The following is a 23741-nucleotide window of genomic DNA, read 5'->3' on the forward strand; positions in this document are numbered from 1 at the left end:
ATTTCCCGTGCCACCTCTCCCACCTTCCTTTGTTTACAATTTGGGTGGCCACCGCAATAACTAACAACGTTCTCAAGTGAGAATATAAAAGAAATGATTCTAACAGAGAGGAACATTCCTGACTGGCAGTAACAAGGGTAGTTGGTAATTTTTGCCTTTTCACAGCCAACCCCCACAATACCAAATTCTCTTATGTGCCCTCCCCACCCCCAAATTAAAAATCAGATCCTGTAGATGTTTCTGCATATGACTTAACAAGCAACTTTCACTATGCCAGCATGTGCTTAACTTTTAGCACTTGCTCACATTCCATTGATGCCAACTTGCTTGACGTTAAGCACATGCTTAAGTGCTTCACTGAATTAGGACCTACAGGCTGAATTCTGCCCTCAGATTCTACACATAGCTTTCCCTCACTTCATGTTTGGGCCAGGATGTGTCCTCAAGATTAGAATAAACTACGAATTTCTGTTTTGAAATCCTGATTTCTTTTCCTCTAATTATCCTTTCCTTCTTTTTATTCCCTACAGACCACAGCAGATGCAAGCACAAAAACCTTGTAAAACTATTGTTGAAAGGAAATTAGAACATAAAAATACATTAGTAAGCTGGTACCCTCCCTCTTTAGTGTGATGGATCTGGGCCATCTATCATTATGCACCAATGTAGGATACAAGAGCCTCCAAGATAATCATCTGTTTCTGACTTTTTAAAATGTCAGTAAATCAGTGGTCACCTAATTTCATGGAAGGGATTTAATGTATTTTTAAAAATATTTCTGATACTGCATGATTGTTCCAAGTTATTTGAAATGCTGTTAACTGCTCTGATATGATTTAATGGAAGCTTCCAAATGCAAGACAGTGGGACTCATAAAAAAGGCCCATATGATAGCTCCAGCTTGCATTTCATTCCCTTGTGCTTACCTGAAAACCTGTCCCACAACTAACTTCTCTTTTCAGGGTAATTTGCTCTTAGGGTGCACCTCTGTTGCCCAATAAATACTGTACATGTGAACAAAACATAACAGATTTCTGATGAAAAATTGTGAAAGGTACAGTACTGGCTGTCAATAACACTCCATGCATGGTCGGTGAAGAACTCTACACAAATGTGGCCAAATCTCTTTTTCCAAGAAATTAAATCTCATTGCCTCAGCAATGTCCTTATTGTACAATATGAATAAGGGGAGTTTACATACCGTACCTTTAGTTTCAGTAGCTGATTTTCAACTTGGGCTGTTTCCAGCTGTTTTTGCTTTTCTTTCAGTTTTTCCATGGACTGCTCATGTGTGTGTTTTAAATTCCTTATTTGATCCCTTATATCTGTGTTCTCCAAACTAACATCCACTAAAGTTTTCTAAAATGAACACAACGAAATGAACACAATTTGCAGTAATAACAATAATTAATAATAATAATAATAATAATAAAAATAATAATTCGACCAACCTACCACAAGAGACTTTTTGCAATATTTAGAATATTTTAGAGTTTATGGTTTTGTTGACATAGTGTTAACATAGTTAATAGCTTTGGCTCTTTAAAATTACGGTTTCCAATTATTTGCTTTACGAAAAAACTCTCTCCATAGGAGCATGTTCATTAAAATGCAGTCCCAGAGAGCTGTGATCAAGAGGAAGAGACACACATGCATTACAGTGCAAACACTACTTCCATTTGATACTGTAATACAACTGAAGTGAAATGTTGGATTTTCCCCTCCATTCTTCCCCTTTCCAAATGCCATATTTTAAGATAATAAACCTGAAAACACTGAAGTTTGACACCGGGAGGCAGGAGAGTCGAGGAGGCTAGCTGGGATGGATGCCAAGCTGAAAACATTTTTATAAACAAGAAAAATGATCTTTGTATGTTTACAAGAGTGGCTACTCAATATTTGTAAAATTAAAAAAAAATCATTGAAATTTCCATCAATAGAAAACAACAATGGGACAAAATCATGTGATGTGTCATTGATTTGTAAAATATGGAAAGAGTCTCAGTTTCACCTTTAATTTTCCATTAAGCAAAGGCTAATGGCTTTCACCAGCTGCAATGGAGTGAAACAACACTTTACTGTATATTAAAGGATAGCCTTTTAGCCAGCAAAAACTCCTGGATTTTTCTTAACTTCATCTTTTTCTGTCACATTTGATGGTTAAGATCCGAATGTGTATCTAACCATTATCCATCCCTCATGTATACTGTTAAACTGATGACACAAGAGGGAGTCTAGGATGGTAGCTGATGGATCAGGCCATTCTCTTTGATAGAGTTATTAACAGCATACCTGCAACTCAATTGATGCCGATGTCAAGGAGCTGTTCATTTCACTGAAGCTATCCAAGGCTGCAGCCTGCACTTGCATATGACTCTGTAATGATTCTTTTTCAACATTTGTTATCTAAACAGATTAAGAAAAAGATATAAAAAACAATCCTCACATTTTAAAATTCTTTCAAAAGGATGATAGCTGCCACCAATTTAGCACTGGAGAGACAAGAGATTAAAAACAATGGGATTAAGAGTTTGAATCTCTAGGTAAACTTCTCTCTATTGGAAATCCTGTGTTAACCAAAACTTCATTTTAAAAGCTTAAATTTTGGCCTTGGAAGCAAGCTATGCTGAGATATAGAAGCAGTTTTTCAGTGTCTTCTCATGGTGTGTGCCATCATGCACATTAATCACAACAAGGACTCAGGCTCTAACTCTTGTGGTCACAAAAAGAGAACTTTTCTCTAGCTAAACTTGGTAGAAGAAATTCATCTTTGTGCAGAGGGAATTCATCCCTTTTGGTGCTTAATTGGGGTTTACCTGGTGCATAGGCCTTGTGCTGACCCTGTGCACAGAGGCAAGTTTCACCCAATAAGAACTCCTGCAGAGTTTTTCTCACCTTGAAGTTGTACTTTGCATATTTTTAAATTTTGCCAGTTTTCAAAAAGAAAAGATTCTGGTTTATAAAAAATATGTGTGTGTCTAGAAACTGCTGTGAGGATCTCCACGAAAGATCAGAATTGCAAATGCATATAAGAGCATTCCAGTAGGTGAAACAACACTCATACTCATTTATTGTTATTTAGATAGCATGGTAAATTTTCACAATACTTTAGAGTAGCTAAAATATACAGACCCCCAAATTGACAAAGTCCCTGCCCCAAACACAAACACACACAAACACAAACAGATACAGGACAGCTGTTTATTAGCTGTCTGTGTCTTCAGTGCACAACTGAACGATAGGAGGAGGAGGATGTTTGGCAGTTTACTGGGAAAGCTGCTGTAGGCACATGGGGTGGAGTGCAAGAGGACATACAGTCAGGAGCAGGTGAAGGAAAGAAATGGAGAAGCTTAGAGAGAGGCGTGGCTGGAGTGCAGGGAGCATGACAGTGTAGGAGGAGACGAGACCAGGAACTCAGGGAAGCAAGTAAAAAGCTTTGAAGGTAAGAAGCATGAGCTTAAATGTGAGAGTGATCAGTGGGGAGCAGCCAACACAAACATTTACTATGTTTGAACTTTTCAAATATATATGTGTGACGGGCTGGATCACAGAAACCCCCTTGGGGCTGCCACCTGATGTGCCAAGACTACTTCTGCCCCTGCCTTCCGTGTCAGCTTGGGACTCCAGAACCCTGACTGGCTGTGCCAGACATGCTTGCAAGCAACAAACACAGACCCAGGTCTGAATTACGTCCCACAAACTGCAAGCTTAACTGAGAGCAGCTTACAGAAGTGTGCCTGTCTCTAACACTCAGATGCCCAATTCCCAATGGGGTCCAAACCCCAAATAAATCCGTTTTACCCTGTATAAAGCTTATACAGGGTAAACTCATAAATTGTTCGCCCTCTATAACACTGATAGAGAGATATGCACAGCTGTTTGGCCCCGCCCCAGGTATTAATACATACTCTGAATTAATTAATAAGTAAAAAGTGATTTTATTAAATACAGAAAGTAGGATTTAAGTGGTTCTAAGTAGCAGACAGACAGAACAAAGTGAATTACCAAGCAAAATAAAACAAAACACGCAAGTCTAAGCCTAGTACAGTAATAAAACTGAATATAGCTAAAATCTCACCCCCAGAGATGTTTCAGTAAGTTTCTTTCACAGACTGGACACCTTCCTAGTCTGGGCACAATCCTTTCCCCGGTACAGCCCTTGTTCCAGCTCAGGTGGTAGCTAGGGGATTTCTCATGATGGCCGCCCCCTTTGTTCTGTTCCACCCACTTATGTATCTTTTGCATAAGGCGGGAATCCTTTGTCCCTCTGGGTTCCCACCCCTCCTTATCAATGGAAAAGCACCAGGTTAAAGATGGATTCTAGTTCAGGTGACATGATCACATCACTGTAAGACTTCATTACTCACTTGCCAGCACACACGTATACAGGAAGACTTAAAAGTAAAACAGAGCCATCTACAGTCAATTGTCCTAGTTAATGGGAGCCATTAAGATTCCAAACCACCATTAATGGCCCACACTTTGCATAACTACAATAGGGCTTCAGAGTTATATTTCATATTTCTCATTTCAGAAACAAGAGCGATACATTTATACAAATAGGATGACCACTCATTAGATTGTAAGCTTTGTAATGATACCTTAGAAGAGACCTTTTGCATGAAGCATATTCCAGTTACATTATAGTCACACTCATTAGCATATTTTTATAAAAGCATTTAGGGTACAACATCACAATATGAAACCAACCAACCTTAAGGTGTCTAAGAACATAAAGGAAGATACATCAGACCAAACAGTGCCAATGATTATGAACCAAGGTCTAAACTTATCATGCACACAAGCAAACAAGGTCTACCTCTAGATAAAATACACAAGCATCGTGGACCAACCTTCATCACTATTTAACAATTAGCATTCACTAGCCAAGCCATGCACCAACTGAGCGAGAGCATACAGGGGAAGGCAGTGCTCAAGGCTCACTTCATAGAGGTGTGTGCACATGTAAAAAGTGATCAAGGAAGGACTCTTTTGGACAAATTGCAGAAGAGAGGTTAGGTGGGGAGGACCTAGAAGAAAGGTTCAGTGACCAAGGGCAGGATTTCACTTGTGCACAGGCAAGAGTTTTAGCAATAGGGATAAAAGTGAGGGGCAGTTTTTGGAGATGCTACAGACAGAGAGAGAGAATTTATGGCAAGGGCCCAGAGGTGATGGGAGCAGAAATAAAAGGATTCTAAAATGTTGCCAAGTATGAGAGCCTGGGTGTCTGGGAAGACGGTGGGGCTGCCAAAAGCAACAGATAAGATGGAGAAAAGGAGGCTTAGGGATAAGAAGTTTAGTCTGGGGAATGTAAGATGGTGGTTAAACACCCAAAAGGCAATACTGAAGAGACACTGGACTACACACTTAACTATCACTATGTCATTCCCTTGAAATGCCACACACAATTCATTTGACTGAGCCAGGATTGCATGACCTGAAAAGAGCTACATGTTACTGCTCTTCCTAACTACCCAATTTATGGCATTGGGATCTATTGACAAGCAACCATTACCTGAAAAATGATCCTATAATCATTAACTAGAAAGGGGAAGCTCAGCACAGGGTAGATGGAATTCCATAGTGCATCTGGCACACTTTACAGAGACAAAAATGGTGTGTGCCAAGAGTGCCTTTGGCCTTGAACAGCCCTTTATATTATTGTAGAAGTCCAAATAAACAAATAAATAAATTCATCCAATAATAGATCCCAGAGACATTTACATTTCTCCCATATTTCAGGCCAAATCCTGAACTCTTTGAGGTCAAAGCAAAAACTCCCATTGGCTTCAAGGGGATCTAGTTTAGTCCTTATGGCAGCATTTGGGACACAGTTCTCTGATCTTTAGCTACTTTTTGGACTCCACTTCCCTTCTACAGGACACAGAAACTGATGGAAAAAAGATTAAGTGAAAGAGAAGCAAGTATTCATATTTTCAGACACTCCCAAGTATCAGGAAGTAGTCCAACAATGTACTAAGGAATGATGATTTTTTTTTCCCTTCCAAATTTTTAAGTTTGCTTCCAAACCTATAGAGGTCATGATGCACACTCTAGTATAATGACTCGCAGAAGCTAAAGGCTCTATCAAGATAGCATTAGAGCACATAAGGATAACATTTAAACATATGCTTAACTTTAAGTTAGTGGGACTTAAACTTATTAACAAGGCTTTTCTGAATCAGGGCCATAGAAAGTAATGTTGGAATTGGCATCTATAGCATAATTGTTGAACCAACCAACCAGTTTTCTGAACTAAAGAACTCAGTTTGTATGGATTCAGGTAAGAGCAATTTTTAAAGTGCGTGTGAGGAAAAAAAAAAAAGGGGGGGGGATAATTTTCCTGACACCTTCACTATTATTGCTGCAGTGGAACATGGAGAGGCTTCAGCAGAGTACTGAGGCTGCAGCACTTTTAGGGCAATCAAATATATTTAAATACTGTAGTAAGTTACAAAGGCTGGAATTTAGTTTAGTGGAATGACCTGTTGAGTTGCAAACGTGACCTCCAGTAAGCAACAGATGACAGATTCTTGTATAACCCCCAGTGAGTTAATTTGTCAGCCCACAGAACAGTAGCTTTCTACGATAAACACCATCCTCCAGTCAGTATTAGAATATTAATCATACATAATCACACAAGCAATGTAATTAACAGTAGGCTTTATTTACAAAAAGCAGGTAATGGGAGTAATCTGTCAGGCTCCTTTACATGACCAGACCTGAAGAAGAGCTCAGCATAAACTCAAAAGCTTCTCTCTCTCTCACCAACAGAAGTTGGGCCAATAAAAGACATTACCTCACCCACTTGACTCTCTAATGATCGTTTACAGACAGAAAAAGCCTCTGCCCTGTTTTCATTTTGCTTGAAATGAAATTTTCACTGAAGGCATGAAAAATAATGAACTTAAATGGCTCTAAAACATGATTTGTTTCATGCCACATGCTGTCTTTCATAAAAAAATGTTTGTAGGTAACCTTGTTTGGTTCACCTCTTATGACATCATTACAAATAAACGTGAACTTACTGTCAATTCATTTGTAAGTTGCTGTATTTTCCGTTTCATTTCACCATACTCGCCATACATTTTCTTTCTTACTTTTTCCAAAGTTGCTCTCACCTGTAGTCAGACAAATTATAAGCCTTTGTTATTCAGCCTTTATTACAAATATAATTTAGATTAGAAACCAGACAACTATGTTCTCCAAAGACCAAGATCACCTACAGTATCACCATTACTAAGCCAATGCTTGCTCACTGTGACATTGGTATCTAAGACACAACTGTGTAGTAGCTGAGGGTTTAATTACCTTTTAAGGCCCCTCTCTGTATAAACACTGATTTGCATGAATTTAGAAACTAATTTCATCACTAGATTCCAAAAAATAGGCTATTCACCAATTTGATTTTAATACAAAAATTAAACGTAACTTAAAATAACTGCAGGTATAAATTGTTATTTCCTATATGTATTTTTAACACTGGAAACAAAACTGAGTTAGCTACGTTAATCAAACATGAACAGAAGCAACTTTTTAGCTCAAGATTAACTAGTGTTTACAACGGACAACTAAATATATAAATGTTCTCTTACATGCTACCTTCCAGACACATAGTTAGAGGTCGCCCTTTTCACTCAGTTATGATTACCTACCAGACTGATTAGGTACTGTACAACAGTGAGCATAGCTGGGCCTATGCACAGCTGGAGTCAGGTCAGGAGGCACCGAGAGGTGGCTGCATTCGTGTGTACGTATGTAATAAAGGGGTTCTCAGAACAAATTTTTGGTGGCCTCAGAGTGCGGCCACCAACTCTTGCTGATGGCCGGTCTCACACTTTTTCCTAAAATACTTAATTAGCTTTAGGAAAAACAAATAAATATGCACCTACACATGTCCAAATCATTGTAATTTATTTATTGCTAGCTAGTAAGTCTGCTGTGAAAAGTGATATTAAACATACAAGTATCAATTTTCACAGCAGACTTACTTAGCCCTGCCAAGCCTGGGGACAAATTAAGCCCTGGATGTGGGGCCAGGGGAGGCAACAGGGGACTAGAGCCTGAAGCCCTGCTGCCAGAGCTTCCTGCTGCTCAGCCAGAGCCCAGGACTGGAGCCCAAAGCCCGGTGGCCAGAGCCTGCCACTCCAGGGCTGAACCCCAAAGCCTGAGCCCCATCACCCCCGGGAAGGTGGGGAACTCACTGGGCACCTGCTCCTCCAGCATTGTGCCCCAGGTTTCTCCAGAGGGGGGCGGGGCCCAACCCCTGTTGGTGGCCCCAGCATCAACACCAAGACAGGGCATCCAGGAGCAAAAGGAAGGGAGAGGGGACGCTACTCCCTCCCTCCCTTCTCCCCCAGAGGCTGTGGCCACAAGAAATGTCCCTGGTGGTTGCATTTGGCCACGGTGGCCACATTTGAGAAACACTGCTTTAGGGGGGGTGCACTCTCAGAAAGGGGTTTGTGCTGCATGGCCATGCCCCAAACCATGTAGTCCTGCCCCCTTTGGAACATGCGCAGCTGAAAGCACCAGGAACTCTCTCTCCTTCCTCTGCCACACACCATTCCTTGTGCTCAAGAAATAACTCAGTAGAGTCTCTCCCCACTAGTGCACCTACCCAGAGAGCTATGATTTTTAGTCTACTTTAAGTTTAAATGTTAAACATCACCTTATATGCATGTATGTAGTGAAGACAGACTAACACCTTGTTGGGCTGCAAAGATGCAAGTCATTGGGAGGAGGGGGGAGCGAAGCTTTTGAATTGGTTTAGTTGAACGCAGCTTTACATGGAGAGAGAGAGGGGATCACACCTTCCCCCAACCTCTATACACAGCACTGCCAGAATCAAAGCCTAAAAATTTGTTCTTGTCAGACTTTTATATTAGATAGATAGACCGACCCACCAACCTTTGGCTGTTTTTGAGAATCTGTTCAGACAACACTACTGCCATCCTTTTGATTGGAGGACATACTCTTCATTCTAATACTTGTCTGGACCGAAGGCTTTGATCCAAATAATAAGAGTGCATTTACATAGTATCATACTTCAATTGGCACAAAATGACTGGGGAGGGTGTGGGAAGGGATCTGAAGTTTTAAACAGGATATGTCTGTGAGCTGGTATACCATGTGAGAGGAAAAAAACAAACAAAAAAAACCACACAATGATGATGACAGCACTAGGGCAAACCAAACCAACCCAGCAAATCCAAAGACATGCTGTACAATTGTCCAATCAAAGTTCTTTGAGGCAGCATCTGTCTCTGTTCTGTGTATGTACAGTACCTGGCACAATGGAGTCTGGGTCCAAGATTGGAGCTCCTAGGTCAGTGGTCTCCAACCTTTTTATGCCCAAGATCGCTTTTTGAATCTAAGTGCAACCCAGGATCTACCCTGCCCCTTCCTGAGGCCCCAACCCTTCCCACTCACTCCATCGCTCGCTGTCCCCCACACTCACTCACTTTCACCGGGCTGGGGTAGGCATTTAGGAGGAGGAAAGGGATGCACGCTCTAGGAGGAAGTTTCAGAGGAGGAGGGGGCTCCAAGCTGGGGCAGAGCGTTGGGGTGCAAGAGGCGGTACAGGGTGCTGGCTCTGGGAGGGGGGGTCAGGGCTGGGGTGCAGGAGGGGGTTTGGGGTGCTGGTTCTGGGAGGGGGCTCAGGGTGGGGCTTGGAGTGCAGGAGGAGGTTCGGAGTACAGGAGGGAGTATGTGGTGCTGGCTTCAGAACAGGGCTCAGGGCTGGGGATTGGGGTGCAGCCTCCTGCCAGGCACCACTTACCTCCGGCAGCTCCCGTGGCAGGTGCAGCGAGGCTAAGGCAGGCTCCCTGCCTACCCTGGGCCCACACCGCTTCCTGCACCCTTGCAGCCACTGGTGGGAGGAGGGGAAGGGGGCACGTGGCTCCACGTGCTGTCCTTCTCTGCAAGCACCACCCCTGCAGTTCTCCCAGCCAATGGGAGCTGTGGGGACGGTGCTTGCAGTCAGGAGCAGCTCGCAGAGGGAGAACCCTACCCCCCGCCCCTGGGGCAGCGCTGGCCGCTTCTGGGGGCAGCGTGGGGCCAGGGTAGGGAATCTGCCTTAGTGGCAGCCACATTGCACCGCCAGACATTGCAATCAACTCGGAGATTCTCTAGGATCGACTAGCTGATCACAAAAATCAATCAATCGGTTGGTGACCACTGCCCTAGGAGCTACTGCAATAACAATCCCACCACCATTTTGGCTCCCATCATTGTAGCATTTAAATATCAAGGCAGTGAACTGATAATGGATCAGCTCTGCTCACTTGCCACTGCCCTGCATCCTGTGGAGTCATTTACACCCGTCAGAATGAGAGCATTTTCACTCACTTTTCACTGGTGTAAAGGACCATACAAGGGACAGGTCAATGGTGAATTGAGCCCAGAATATTACAAAAAGGGCAAGTTTCCTCAACTACAAGAAGCCACTTGGTAAGAGAGAGTCAATGATCCCTGACTATTAGAAAATGGCCTATTAGCATAAGAAAAAACAGCCTGCAAGGGCCTGTAAGCAAAAACAAGCAGATATTAGGAATCAATGTTATTACATCCCCTTAAATTGTTAGCCTGACTCACAGTGATTCTCTCTTTTATATGAAAGTTGATCTCTTGAACTTGAAATCAGTATAGCATCATCTGCACTGGCCAGCTTTACTCCATTCCATGGGTGGAATGGAGTAAAGAGAAGGACAGATTATTTGCTTTGTGCTAATTAGCAGAATTACTAACTAAACCTAGAGGGTCAAAGATCAACAGGTGAAATATTTAGCTCCAGCATGATTTGGCACAGTCTTACCAAAGCCACTGAATTTACACTTCTATTTCAGGAGAGCTGTTATTTATAGTTAGCTATAGACATGTTAGTTTCTCTTATTATCCAATACTTTCTATACAGTAAAATTTGTGCAAGAGGCCACTGTTATTAGGCAACCCCTTACCCTGAAGCTGCCCCAAAGCATCCTTAAATGAATTTGCTACTTAACCATTTTTAGTAACCCACCCAGAACTGGAGAGGATGGGTTTGATCAGTCTTTCAAAGGCAGCTTAAACAATTTTCTATGTATTTGATTTCAGATTATAAGGGCTTTGGAACAGGGACCCTATGAGTTGTTTGGCAGCTTACTTGCTGAACAGAAGCAGGACTCTAGTGCTCCGGTCAGTGTATGTATTAGGTATTCCCCTTGTACCCAACCCACAGAGGATGTGAGTCTGTTACAGTCCCCTGCTACAGAACAGAGGGTTTTTTTACTCAAGTTGTAGAGACTCAATAAACAACAACATTATAGAAAGGATATTTGAGAACATTTTTTAAAATTAAAAAAAATATAACTCACATCTTTAATGTAATTCATCTCTTCTTTCAGCTGATTAGCTGACCACCCATAAACCACCATTTCTTTCTTATGGTTATTGTCAGTCCTGTGTACCACACCATACACCATGCCATCAGAGAACTTCCCTGTAGACATTCCATTCGGAACATGGTAGGGTTGCTATTTAAAAACAAAAAACCAAACACCTTTTACCCTAAATAATACTAAACACAAAAACAAATTAAAAACAGCAAAAGGGAGCATGCTACAGACCTGCAAAGAAAGATACAGAAATTCCTTAGGTCTTATATACTTGCATCCTCAAGGAAGGATAGAAGTTTCATTAGTCTTAACAGAAATTATATGTGTATGTACAACTAGAGGACAACAGACTGGACTTCTGGGTGAGAGAGAGTAATGAGGTTATTAAAAAATTGTTCAAGACATTGACTTACTCAAATTCATTATCGGGAAATTATATATATATATATATGTATGGTTGGATTTGGAGGCTAGGGATAAGTAGATGTGTAGGCACAGTCCATAACAGCTGTTTTCCTTTGCCTGGAGCTGCTCTCAACTTTTGTTTATAAAATTTACTTTCAAAATGTTTCTTTATGCACCCTTTAAAATAAAAATATCCTGGAGGAAAATCCAGGAGACATGATATATAAGATGTTTTATTGCTCATTTTAAAACTTTTTCATGAAGAAATACATGATAGATGCAGTTTTTACAACTCTCTTATGCAATGTCAGTGCAAGTCTAAATATTTTGCACTATAATTCTTAAACTTTTATGAATAAATGTGGGTCATTTATACATATGAACCCTGATTTAACGTAGTTCTCAGGAAACATCTGAAACTGAAACTTTCAATAAAAAAATATATAAGCTGCATTTAGGATATGGATTTTAGATTACAGTGGTTTGATATTTAGTGCTCAAAAAAAAAATCAGGACTTACTTGTACTATATTTTGTTTATATTTTAAGCAGTCCAGTTCACGTTTGAAGCTTTTTTTTTTTTTTTTTTTTTAAAGCTGGCATACTCCCATGGTACCCCAATACTTCAGTTCAGATTCTGTTTCTCCTGCAGGATTTAGTAACATCAGTACTGCAAGACTTGAAGTAGGGCAATGAGCTGCATGGTATTTGCACATATTTGTGTAGGTGTTAGGTATGTTATCAATTCTTGTAAGGGGGACACAGAACTCTGAACTCAGGTCCCAGTAGGTAAAAGTACAGAGGAAGTTAAACTAAAAAAATATATATGCATGTGTGTGCCTCAATTTAAGAGGGACACTGAGTCCCCAATTCAGGCTTTCGACACCTCTGAAAAAAATTAGATACAAGGTGTCACAAATTGGGCACCCAAAACTGAAGTGCACAAAATCAGTGAACACTGCTGAAAATATGGCTGAAAAATATTTATGCATCTGCTTAACTCTATGCACATGAACAGTCCCATTAAACTCAGCACATAATGTAAATGTTTGCAAGATTGACAAAACATACATTTTCAGTTTTTTCCCCCCCTCTCTATATACTTAGCAGGACCTGGTAGATTTGGGAACATTCCTGAATGTTGCCCTTAGTCCCTCAGATAAAGATTTTGTAACCAAACACATATTCCCATTCAACAATAAGAACTTTTAAAGCTTTTAGGTGTTGAAACTTATTAAGTTTTTAACACCTCCACCACATTTCAACAGTCTAAATATTCTCCTTCCCCATCAACTGAGGGATGAGAAAGCTGCAGCTCAATTTTCAGTCTCTTATGATGTCACATCCCATTAGCTCTCCAGTTCTTCAGATAACACAGAGAAATAAACACCGACCCAGCATGCTCTTTCTAGTATAAAAAAGCTAAGAACAAAGGGGATTATTGGAGTTCACCTTTAAAGTACTAACATTAAAGGAACCAAAAATACATCTCCTGGAACTATTCACAAGACAATGAGCTGGCAACTGTAGTACATAATCAATTTGTACTGTATTCTTAGACACAGTACATGAGTTAATCTCTCTGTTTAGAGATTGTTTTTAAAGGATACCTTGTACTGATTTGGAGCAAGCTAGTTTGTCTATATTAGATAATCACACACTACATTAGCTGTGCACGTATTTGGGAAAACAACATTTACCATACAAATGAAAAAAGGAAATATTGCTGTAGCTTTGACATTTAAAAAAAATACATAATTGTGAAATATTTCCAAGCTTCTGTTACACTGATATTTTCTCCTCAATATCATATACAAATATCACCCAACCCCCTCCCACCACATTAAAAGAACATTAAAGTTACAAGATCGAGCCCTCGAAAGTTAGGAAGTTCCAGAAATAAGGTTGCCTGTGTAACCTTAATTAATTGACTTTGTGCATAAGCATGATGATACATTCTCTAATTCCATGCTCACATGCTTCTTTTTTCAACAGTACCTCTACTTCATTCATTGCACAAGATGGACCTGCTCAGGGGATGAATCAGGATTGTGTAGTAAAGGTGGCTGTTGTCTAGAAGACCACTGCCTCATTTATTGTACTAGTTAATAAGGCATGGCAGGAAGAGAAGGATGGTCTTATGCTAACAGCAGTTGAATGGTGCCCTGGACAACTGGATTCTATTCCTACCTCTGGCACACAGAGTTCTGGTGTGATGCTGGGCAAGACACTTAAAAAAAACCAAAAAACATCACATCAAACATTTCATGGGTAGTCATTACTTATGTGTTCCTCATTTTCTGAGTGCCCAGCTTGAGACCCTGGGGTCTGATGTGCAGAACACTCACACTCTGATTTGCTAAACTTTCACAGCTGCAACTGAAGTCAAGAGGCGCTGTTATTTGAAACTATCAAGTGCTGTATCATGCTAAGCACCTGAAAAAAATCAGGTCTTAGACATCTCAAATTGAGCATTGCATCACTACCAGTCCCAGTCTCTTTGCCCTGACATTCCCAGTTCCTCCCTCCCAACTCTTCCCACCCCTGTATTTTTGCCCCAATCACCTCTCTCCCTGGCTCTTTGTAGCAATCTCTTTGACCAGCCAGCCCCAATTCTCCCATGCACATCCTTGCTCCTTCTCATATCGCAGTTCCCCCACGCACGTCCTGGCTCCTTCTCATATCTCTTCCCTCACCCCATCCCCCACTCATTCACCCCCCACAGCTTTCCAACCCCAGTCTCCTCCTTCAACCACCTCCTGTCTCCCCACTCCTCTAAGCACGGAGTCTGATCTCAGTGTTGTCATTCCTCCCCAAATGGCTCCCAGATCCCCCGTTTTATTTCACCAGCTCCCAGTCTCAGCCTCCTCTTTCTCCCAACCCCAGCCTCCCTACCATCTCTGGCTCCCAATCCCAGTCCCACCCCACAACTCCCAGTCAGTTTCTCTCTTCCCCCGTTTCCTCTTCCTGTCCCAGGAAATCTCCTTGTCCTAACTACTCCTTTCCTTCTTCCCTGGTCCAGGTCTTCTCCCTTCTGTATTCCTCCTCCATGCGGTCTAACCTCATTCTGAGAAATGACTGAAACTTATGAAAAATTCAGAAAGCATTTGACAAGGTCCTCATCAAATGTTCTTAAGCAAATTAAGGAGTCATGGGATAAGAGGAAAGGTCCTCTCATAGATCCCTCACTGGCTAAAAGATAGGAAACAAAGGGTGGGAATAAACAGTCAGTTTTCACAGTGGAAAGAGCTAAATAGCAGGGTCCCCCAAGGACCTGTACTGGGATCAGCATTGTTCAACAATGACCTGGAAAAGGTGGTAAGAGTGAGGTGGTAAAGTCTGCCGACAATACAAAATTACCTTATATGGAAGCTGTTCCATAACCCTAAATCACTTTTGTTGCCCTTCTCCATACTTTTTCCAATTCTAATACACCTTGTTTGAGATATGGTGTCCAGAACTGCATGCAGTATTCAAGGTGTGGGCATACCATGGATTTATACAGTGACATCTTATTATCTATCCATTTCCTAATGGTTCCAAACACTATGAGCTTTTTTGACTGCAGATGGACATTGAGTAGATGTTTTCAGAGAACTACGCACAAGGACGCCAAGATCTCTTTCTTCAGTGGTAACAGCTAATTTAGAACCCATCATTTTGTATGTGTAGTTGAGATTGTGTTTTCCAATGTGCACTGTTTTGCATTTTCAACATTACATTTAATCATTTTGTTGCCCCATCACCCAGTTTTGTCAGATCCCTTTGTAACACTTCACAGTCTGCTTTGGACATATCTGTAGATCATAAGAACAGCCATACTGGGTCAGATCAATGGTCCATCCAGCCCAGTATCCGGTCTTCTGACAGTGGCCAATGTTCTTATGTTCTATAAAATCATGAATGGTGTGGAGAAAGTTAATAAGGAAATGTGATGTACTCTTTCATATAACACAAGAGCCAGCCATTGAAATTAATAGGCAGTAGATTTAAAAAACCACCATCAGGAACGATTTCTTCACACAAAGCACAGTCAACCTGTAGAACTCATTACCAGGGAATGTTGTGAAGGCCAAAAGTATAACTGGTTTCAAAAAAAGAATGAGATAAATTCATGGAGTATAGGTCCATCAATGGTTATTAGCCAAGATGATCACGGACACAACCCTATGCTCTGGATGTCTCTAAACCTCCGACTTGCAAGGAGTTGGAATTGGACAACAGGGGATGCATTACTTGATAAGTTGTCCTGTTCTGTTCATGCCCTCTGAAGCATCTGGCCCTGGCCACTGTCAGAAGACAGGATAATGGGCTACATGGACAACTGATCTGATCCTGTATGGCCCTACTTATGTAAATTCAGGTTGCAGTAAACACCCAGAGCATGGAAAATTTCAACCCAAATGGTTAAAGTGATCACAAACTTGTAAGCAACTGTAAAAAGAGTCTTATAATGGGAAATGTTGGGCAACCTTAATAAAAAAAAATGGTGCTAACAACCTCATCTATTACACAAACGCACATGCACTTGCAGTGCAACTATCAACATACAATTCCACGCTTTAAAAAAATAAAATACAAAAATCATCACAGGCATATTTTTGTATGCCAATAATCAAAGCTACATAATCACATACTACTCTACCCGTCATTAAAAAACCATTTACTTTGTTGAAAACACAAAGAAAGCAAGCTTGTTTTACAGGAACTGGGTGAGACACGATTTAAGACTAGCTTTACATTTCCTGGGTTATACAATTCGTTTGGTAGTTTCATAGCAACGCCACCTTAAATAATTACTTGCATTAGAGCATTAAAGAATAATTTCCGTCTCCCAGATGCCCAAAACAATAATCATTTCAATTGTGGCAAATTACTTCAGAAAGTAATATGCTTCTAAGGACCTGAACATTATCCATGGAACAGCTACTGCCTAGCAAGTATAGCTTTCAAAGTCACACAACTGGTTTATCATCATTTTAATGGAGCTCTAGTAGCTGAACTTCTTGATCTCCAGCAACAAACTTCTACTGGGTCTCCAAAATGTTACAGGACTCATTTAAAAATCTTGCTTATAGGCATTAACATGGAGATTAGGCAGGGAGCTATACAAATGACTGATTTTTTCGAGTTTGCTGGCAGTTCCAAAAAGACAGAATTGTTTAACAAACTGAAAAGTTAACAAAAAAAAAATTGTTCTGAATTTTAAGATTTGTTTTAAAAATTACATAAAATGAGGACCTTTATATGAAATGTCACTTTGAATAGAAAAAGTGAAAATATTTTGTTTTGAAAGCGTGGAAACAAAGTGTTTAGATTTTTTCTTCCTGGTTTTCAACAGAAACAATTCAGCAAATTCAACACAAAATCATGAAATGTTTGGGTTGACCCAAATGTCCATTTTTGCTGAAAAATTTTTCAGTTGGAAAATTTCAACCAGCTCTAGTTATAAACTTTCTGGCCACAACTGGGCTTTTCCTAGGCCATGGAACATATCTGTGCAGAATGCCTTGGGAAGATCTTTCCTGGCAAAGATCTAGTAGATTCAAACTAACCAAGATCTGTATCCATCCAAACCACATGGTCCCCCAAATACACTTATTTCCCATTACACACACAGGTGAGTAGATTTACATTTACAGGACAATGGAATTGTACATATGACATGTAGGTATATATATTACACAACCACTGCTTACACCTCTAACCATGCCTTTTTGTTATCACCACCTGCTCCAGGAATTGTGCCTCCTTTCAGGCTGTTCTGTAAGTTTAGAACAGTGTCCCAAGCTTCCTCCCTCTTTCTCCTCTCTTACAAAAGAGAGTTTAAGAATTCCTCTAGTTTGAAAAGCATTCCACATCTAATAAGTACATGACATTGTACATTTGTTCTCTGCTTTACACTGTATTGTTTTGGTTTATAAGGATCGGTTTCAGTTTTGGTACAGGTTTCAGAGTAGCAGTGGTGTTAGTCTGTATTCGCAAAAAGAAAAGGAGGACTTGTGGCACCTTAGAGACTAACCAATTTATTTGAGCATAAGCTGTTAGTCTCTAAGGTGCCACAAGTCCTCCTTTAGTTTTGGTACAGTTTTCCCATTGTTCAATGCTGTATAAAATTGACGGCACTATCTATGTTACTTTCCCTTTTACTGTCATTTTTCTCATCTTTTCCCTCCTTCCCTCCACTCAAATCTCTTTCCACCCCTGCCTCTCCCAACTCCCCCAAAGAAGTTGGTAGTTCTATCGTTTAAAGTTTATTTTTTCTAAACTATTTGTAGAAGGGTATAAGGGCACTACCTGGCCACAGTGCACCAGGGTGTTAATCACAATTCAGCTGCCTGTTTCACTTGCACAGCTACTCAGGGGAAGGGCTAGTGAAGTGGCCACCTGAAAGGCAGAAGGAGAAGAATTCCTTGGGGAAGTGCAGGCTCACACTCAGGGGTCAGAGAATTACCAATTATCTTGACTTATTTTACATTCTTGCTATAAAACACTTACCATCTTTCAAAAGAGGATCTTGCTGACTGCAACTGTTTTTTCTCATGTTATTCCACCAGCATGCACCTGACATTACCCACCTCTTCCAATTTGCGTTCTCCGAGCACTTACTTACCCCCCCCCCCATCTCTGGTCAGTGTTTCCCCATCAATATTTTATCTTTTTTCTCCTTTTCTTTCTTGTTCCCCTGTCATACCCCCTCCCTACCATATTCTCTTTCTCCCAAATCCCCAGGGTCCCCCTCTCCCTAACCGAGCACCATGGAGCGCTAGAGCCTTCACAGACAGCAAAATCTGTTTAAATACATGTTTACAGCCACACCTTTTCCGCATTCCAATACAGAGGGGAGCCAGGCTGGTAGATCCTCTCCCCCTGCTCAGGTATTCAGTGATAAAGGAGTAGAAATGGTAATCACCACCTCTCTCTGCTGCATGGTCAATGGTGAGGCAAATGATAGATCTCTCAGTTGGGGATATTAAAAGTCAATGTGTGTCTTCAAAATGTTCAGGACCAGATGAGCACTGGTTAGGATCATTGCATTCAGCTGCTGAGCTTACTAAGTAAAGTTGTCAATGCTGGTGGACTTTAAAGCCAAGATCCAGCCTAACCACCCCCATTTCTGGTCAAAACCATCACATTACTGCTAGAGAAATGTAAAGGAAACAGTTTTAGCTACCACGGCATTGCCACACACTCATCACTGTGATATCAGAGCACTCCCTGAGCAGATACTATAGAAAAAGCACTGCATTTTATTTTAAAACTATTCTAACATGCGAGCTGCTGACCTGAAATTACAGGCTTATTTTGAGTGATTTCTGAGTCTGTGCTGCAATGTAAGTTAGTAGTGAGAATATACCATTTGCATGCACAGCAAATGCTATATGAATCTACAGTAGCTTCCAGGGATATGCTTTGACTTGATGTGCAGTAGCACAGACACAATACATAGGGTGATGTCTAATAACGATCTTCTTTTCTTTGAGATATGCTATTTATTATTCAGTTCCTTGCACTATTTTAAATAGACAGACACCTGAGATGTTGCAAAATGCCTGCTAATTACTAGGTGTCCTGTTTATCTCTCAACCCAAATAGACTGTTTTTATGGTGGCTCTGCTTCATACCAAACTGCCTAAGGTGCAATAAAGTTCTATTCAGAATATAAAGTGCTGCTTTTTGCTTCCTCTTTTATAGGCAGGCATGATGCCTATTAATTTACATGTACAATAAGAAACACATGCCAAGGAGAGCTTTCCCCCAATCAATATCCAATATTCCATTTTAAAATCAAATCAAAAGATATGTTCTAGACTTTCCTATCACTTCAGATTCCTCCTAAACAAGAGGGCAGGGTACACTCTAGGCATCCTTTTAAAAAAAAGGAGTAAACCCATCTAATTTAATGATTAAGACACATCTTGGTGTGTTAGGCTGAGAACCACTGATCCAATTTACCATTGTGGGCCGCATCCAATACTACCTATATGGCCCTGAGGATGTCACATGGGCCACAGTTGTGTGCTGACTGGACCACAGGTTGAGAACTACTGGTTTGGATACACAACAGTGGATTCATGTAGGGGTGTGGGTGCGTTTAATAAGAACTTAAAAGTTTTAGCAAAACCTAATTGTCAATTACCTGTAATATCTCAAATCAATTCCTTTGGCATCTACTAAAAGTAGTTAAAATAGGTTTCTTATTTCTTCCTATTCCCAGAGCTATCAGAGTATCTGCTATATCAGTTCTGTCTCCCTTTCGTTTAGAATACAAGTTACCAATGATATAGACAGTGATAATGTTCACACAGTTGATTAACTTAGATTTCCTGTAAAGAAGAATAGCATCTTTATTATATCTATTCCATCAGCCCAAATTGCTCTAATGTGATAGATTATTATTTTTTATATTACTTTGGTGTTCATGAAACTCATATTACATTCAGCCTCCTTTGCAGATGCTACATTATATTTTAAATGCATTATGGATATGGAAATGTGTCAATACATATCTATACAAGCATTATTTCTTGAAATACAGCATATATGAAATATAGACTGAAAGAAATACACCAGTTAACTTCTATGATTCTATAACATTGCCAGGAACTTTAGAAAATTCAAAGAGTATCACAATTAGCAAAAACTATCACATATCTACCAGTGCAGTAGCTGATTTTATAACATATACTGTAGCCCAGTAGTACCGAGCTGTTATATACTGCTTGTCATCAGTAGATCTCAAAGTGCTTCACAAAACCTATTTTAGCGGTGCTCAACCCTAGAGAGACTATGTCTCAACCAAAGGAGGTGCAGAGAACCCCAAAATACTCAGAGACACGTTATGAGATGACATTAGTGCAACTGATTTTTCACTTCTTACTAAAAGAGTATCAGCTAGAGAAGACTGTAATCCAGTGCCGTACCATGGTATTTTTATAACTCTTTGGCACTCCCTTTGACACAATACTAACCCTCTAGCTCTTATCCTTCTCAAGCAGCTGGTAGAGATGGGAAGGAATCCTGGGAATTATCCATTTGCTCATCTGTTGCCTTGTCACATGGAAAGCATTCTGCTGATGCAACTGTTGTGTTTGCTCTTAGACTCCACAAGAGTTACATGTGGTTCAACAGTCAGGTGGAGCTTCGTAGATCAGAGTTGGGCAGTGCCACAGGGCATGCTACCTCACCCTTTCTCTTTACAAGCAGTCCTCACACACTCTTACTTAAGTTCACCACAGCATATTATATTTGTCTCATGCAGTTTCATGTCCCATCACCATAATGCTTTTCCCAATCTTCAAGGTACTCCTTGACAGAGGGATGATGGATGGTCTTACTTTTGAGATCCTGAGCTTCTTTGACCTTCCTTCCAGCCTTTGCCCCTCTCTTCCGTTTTTTTTTTAAATGTCCCAGCTGATGAGCTGAATCACCTTGTTAGTTGTTTAGTCATCCAGTCCCTAACCAATTATCTCCTCAATTTGGGGATATTTGCAAGGTGCATTGAAAGATGAGTCAGCCTTAAACTATTCACGGTAACAGGTTCTTAGGCCTTCTCCTCATTGCATTGTTAGCCTGAGCTGCAACTTGAGTTTTGCACCTAACCTGACTCCAGTCCATGCAAAAATCTCTAGCTCAATTTAAATGGTGTTTGAAGCTCATGCTAGTTAGAATGGGAATGCAGTATCTTGAATTACAACAGCTCATCAACTACTAATTCAATCACTCTGGGCATGTCTACACAGCAGTTTAAGCCCAGGCTCAATCTAACCTCCACCTTTGTATCCTCACTGCAAATGTGCTAACCTAGGGCTCTTTCCCAGGGTCCCAAACAATGTTCTCTCTATTTTTTTCCATCCATCTGCAGAATAAATTTTGTTATGTGCACCGAGGTGATGTACGCCACCAGTAGAAGAAACAAAAATCCTAGATATAATATATATTTTTTAAAAGTTACCATAGGGATAATTACTCCAGCCGGGATAGGTTAGGCATTTTAGATCTCACTACTCAAAGAATTAAATTTAAGTGTAAGAGAGAAATAAAAATTATGAAATGCATAGACCACTCAAAAAACTAAAATAACATTTTGAAAGAGTAAAATTACACACACACACACACACACACACAGTGTGTGTATGCTGGCTGCTCGGGAAGTTTCTGAGAGACACCGTGCACTGTCTCTTTAAGGCACTCACTGAAAGCTCTTCTGTTCCCCTGAGCCCTGTCTCCCCACCCTGGCTCTGCAGAGATGGGGGACATGGGCAAGAGAGAGGGAGAACACGCGCTCACATGCACACTGGCTGCTGGGGAAGTCTCTGAGACACCGTGTGCTGTCTCTTTAAGGCACTCACTCCACCCAGAAGGCTTGTTCAGACTTCAGCAGCTCTCTCCTGCTCAAAAGTCCTGAGCCCTGTCCCCTCTGTCCTGCTCTGTGGTGATGGGATACAGGGGTGGGGGACAGGGACACCCTGACATCAGCACCCTCCTTCCCCCCACTCTGCACAGCCAGCAGGAGGGTCCCAGGAACAGCTGCAGGAGCAACATGGCTGCAAAAAGCAGCAGAGAGGGGCACCTGAACACATGCTGCCAAATGCGTGCAGCTCTGCTAATCAAGTGCACAGCATTTGAATCTCTCCTGGCAGGCCGTGCGGCCACGCAGCTTAGAGGGTACACAGGCCAAGACCCTTCAGGACTGGAGGGTCTGAGCCCATATGAAGTTGGGACCTAGGGTCCGAGCCCCATGGCTTCAGCTTGATGTGGGTCCTAGAAGTGCTCCTGGGTATCCCAAAGTTCCTGGCAGCAGAGGAGCAGCAGTGCAGGCAGCCAGAAGTGCCATTACTGTCTGGCCGAGCATGCTACCCCTTTCAGCTCCTCCCACAGCAGCGACTCTGGCTCCTCCTCGCTGCTGTGTGGAGCTTGCCCAGAGCAGGGAGCAAAATTGACAGGGAGGAGGTGGCTCCCTGTCACTAGGATGTTGGATTAAAAATGCAATGTAGATGGTTGAGACCAGGATTCCCTGCCACAGGTCAGTTAAGTCCCAGTAACCCTTGGTGTACATTACTGTGTACACATAGCCTCTGTGAGGGTGTTGTTTTGCAGTGTGATCACTCTCAGTAGGCTTGAGTGGAGCAAGTTGAGTGTTCTAACTGAAGCTAACTAATGCAGTAAAGACAAGCCCTTTTGCCTTCTATGACAAGATAACTGGCTCTGCGGATGAGGGGAAAGCGGTGGACGTGCTGTTCCTTGACTTTAGCAAAGCTTTTGACACGGTCTCCCACAGTATTCTTGCCAGCAAGTTAAAGAAGTATGGGCTGGATGAATGGACTATAAGGTGGATAGAAAGTTGGCTAGATTGTCGGGCTCAACGGGTAGTGATCAATAGCTCCATGTCTAGTTGGCAACCGGTATCAAGTGGAGTGCCCCAGGGGTCGGTCGGTCCTCAGGCTGGTTTTGTTCAATATCTTCATAAATGATCTGGAGGATGGTATGGATTGCACCCTCAGCAAGTTTGCAGATGACACTAAAGTGGGAGGAGAGGTAGATACACTGGAGGGTAGGGATAGGATACAGAGGGCCCTAGACAAATTAGAGGATTGGGCCAAAAGAAATCTGATGAGGTTCAACAGGGACAAGCGCAGAGTCCTGCACTTAGGACGGAAGAATCCCATGCACCGCTACAGACTAGGGACTGAATGGCTCGGCAGCAGTTCTGCAGAAAAGGACCGAGTGGTTACAGTGGACGAGAAGCTGGATATGAGTCAACAGTGTGCCCTTGTTGCCAAGAAGGCCAATGGCATTTTGGGATGTATATGTAGGGGCATTGCCAGCAGATCGAGGGACGTGATCGTTCCCCTCTATTCGACATTGGTGAGGCCTCATCTGGTGTAGTGTGTCCAATTTTGGGCCCCACACTACAAGAAGGATGTGGAAAAATTGGAAAGAGTCCAGCGGAGGGCAACAAAAA

At 41.5% G+C, this 23741-nt stretch overlaps 1 protein-coding gene across 1 annotated transcript in view; it reads right to left on the minus strand.

The window, feature by feature from the left end:
• MYZAP (myocardial zonula adherens protein) overlaps nt 1-23741 on the minus strand; it is a 91332-nt gene that overhangs the window by 52002 nt on the left and 15589 nt on the right. Inside the window, exons 3-6 of the mRNA XM_073303761.1 lie at nt 11352-11510; nt 7029-7121; nt 2293-2406; nt 1207-1359 (exon numbers count right to left, since the gene is read on the minus strand). Of these exons, the coding sequence (XP_073159862.1) occupies nt 1207-1359; nt 2293-2406; nt 7029-7121; nt 11352-11510 (519 nt within the window). The remainder of the gene's footprint in view (nt 1-1206; nt 1360-2292; nt 2407-7028; nt 7122-11351; nt 11511-23741) is intronic.

Source organism: Lepidochelys kempii, chromosome 10 (genome assembly GCF_965140265.1).
Source record: "Lepidochelys kempii isolate rLepKem1 chromosome 10, rLepKem1.hap2, whole genome shotgun sequence".
In the NCBI taxonomy this organism is placed as follows: domain Eukaryota; kingdom Metazoa; phylum Chordata; order Testudines; family Cheloniidae; genus Lepidochelys; species Lepidochelys kempii.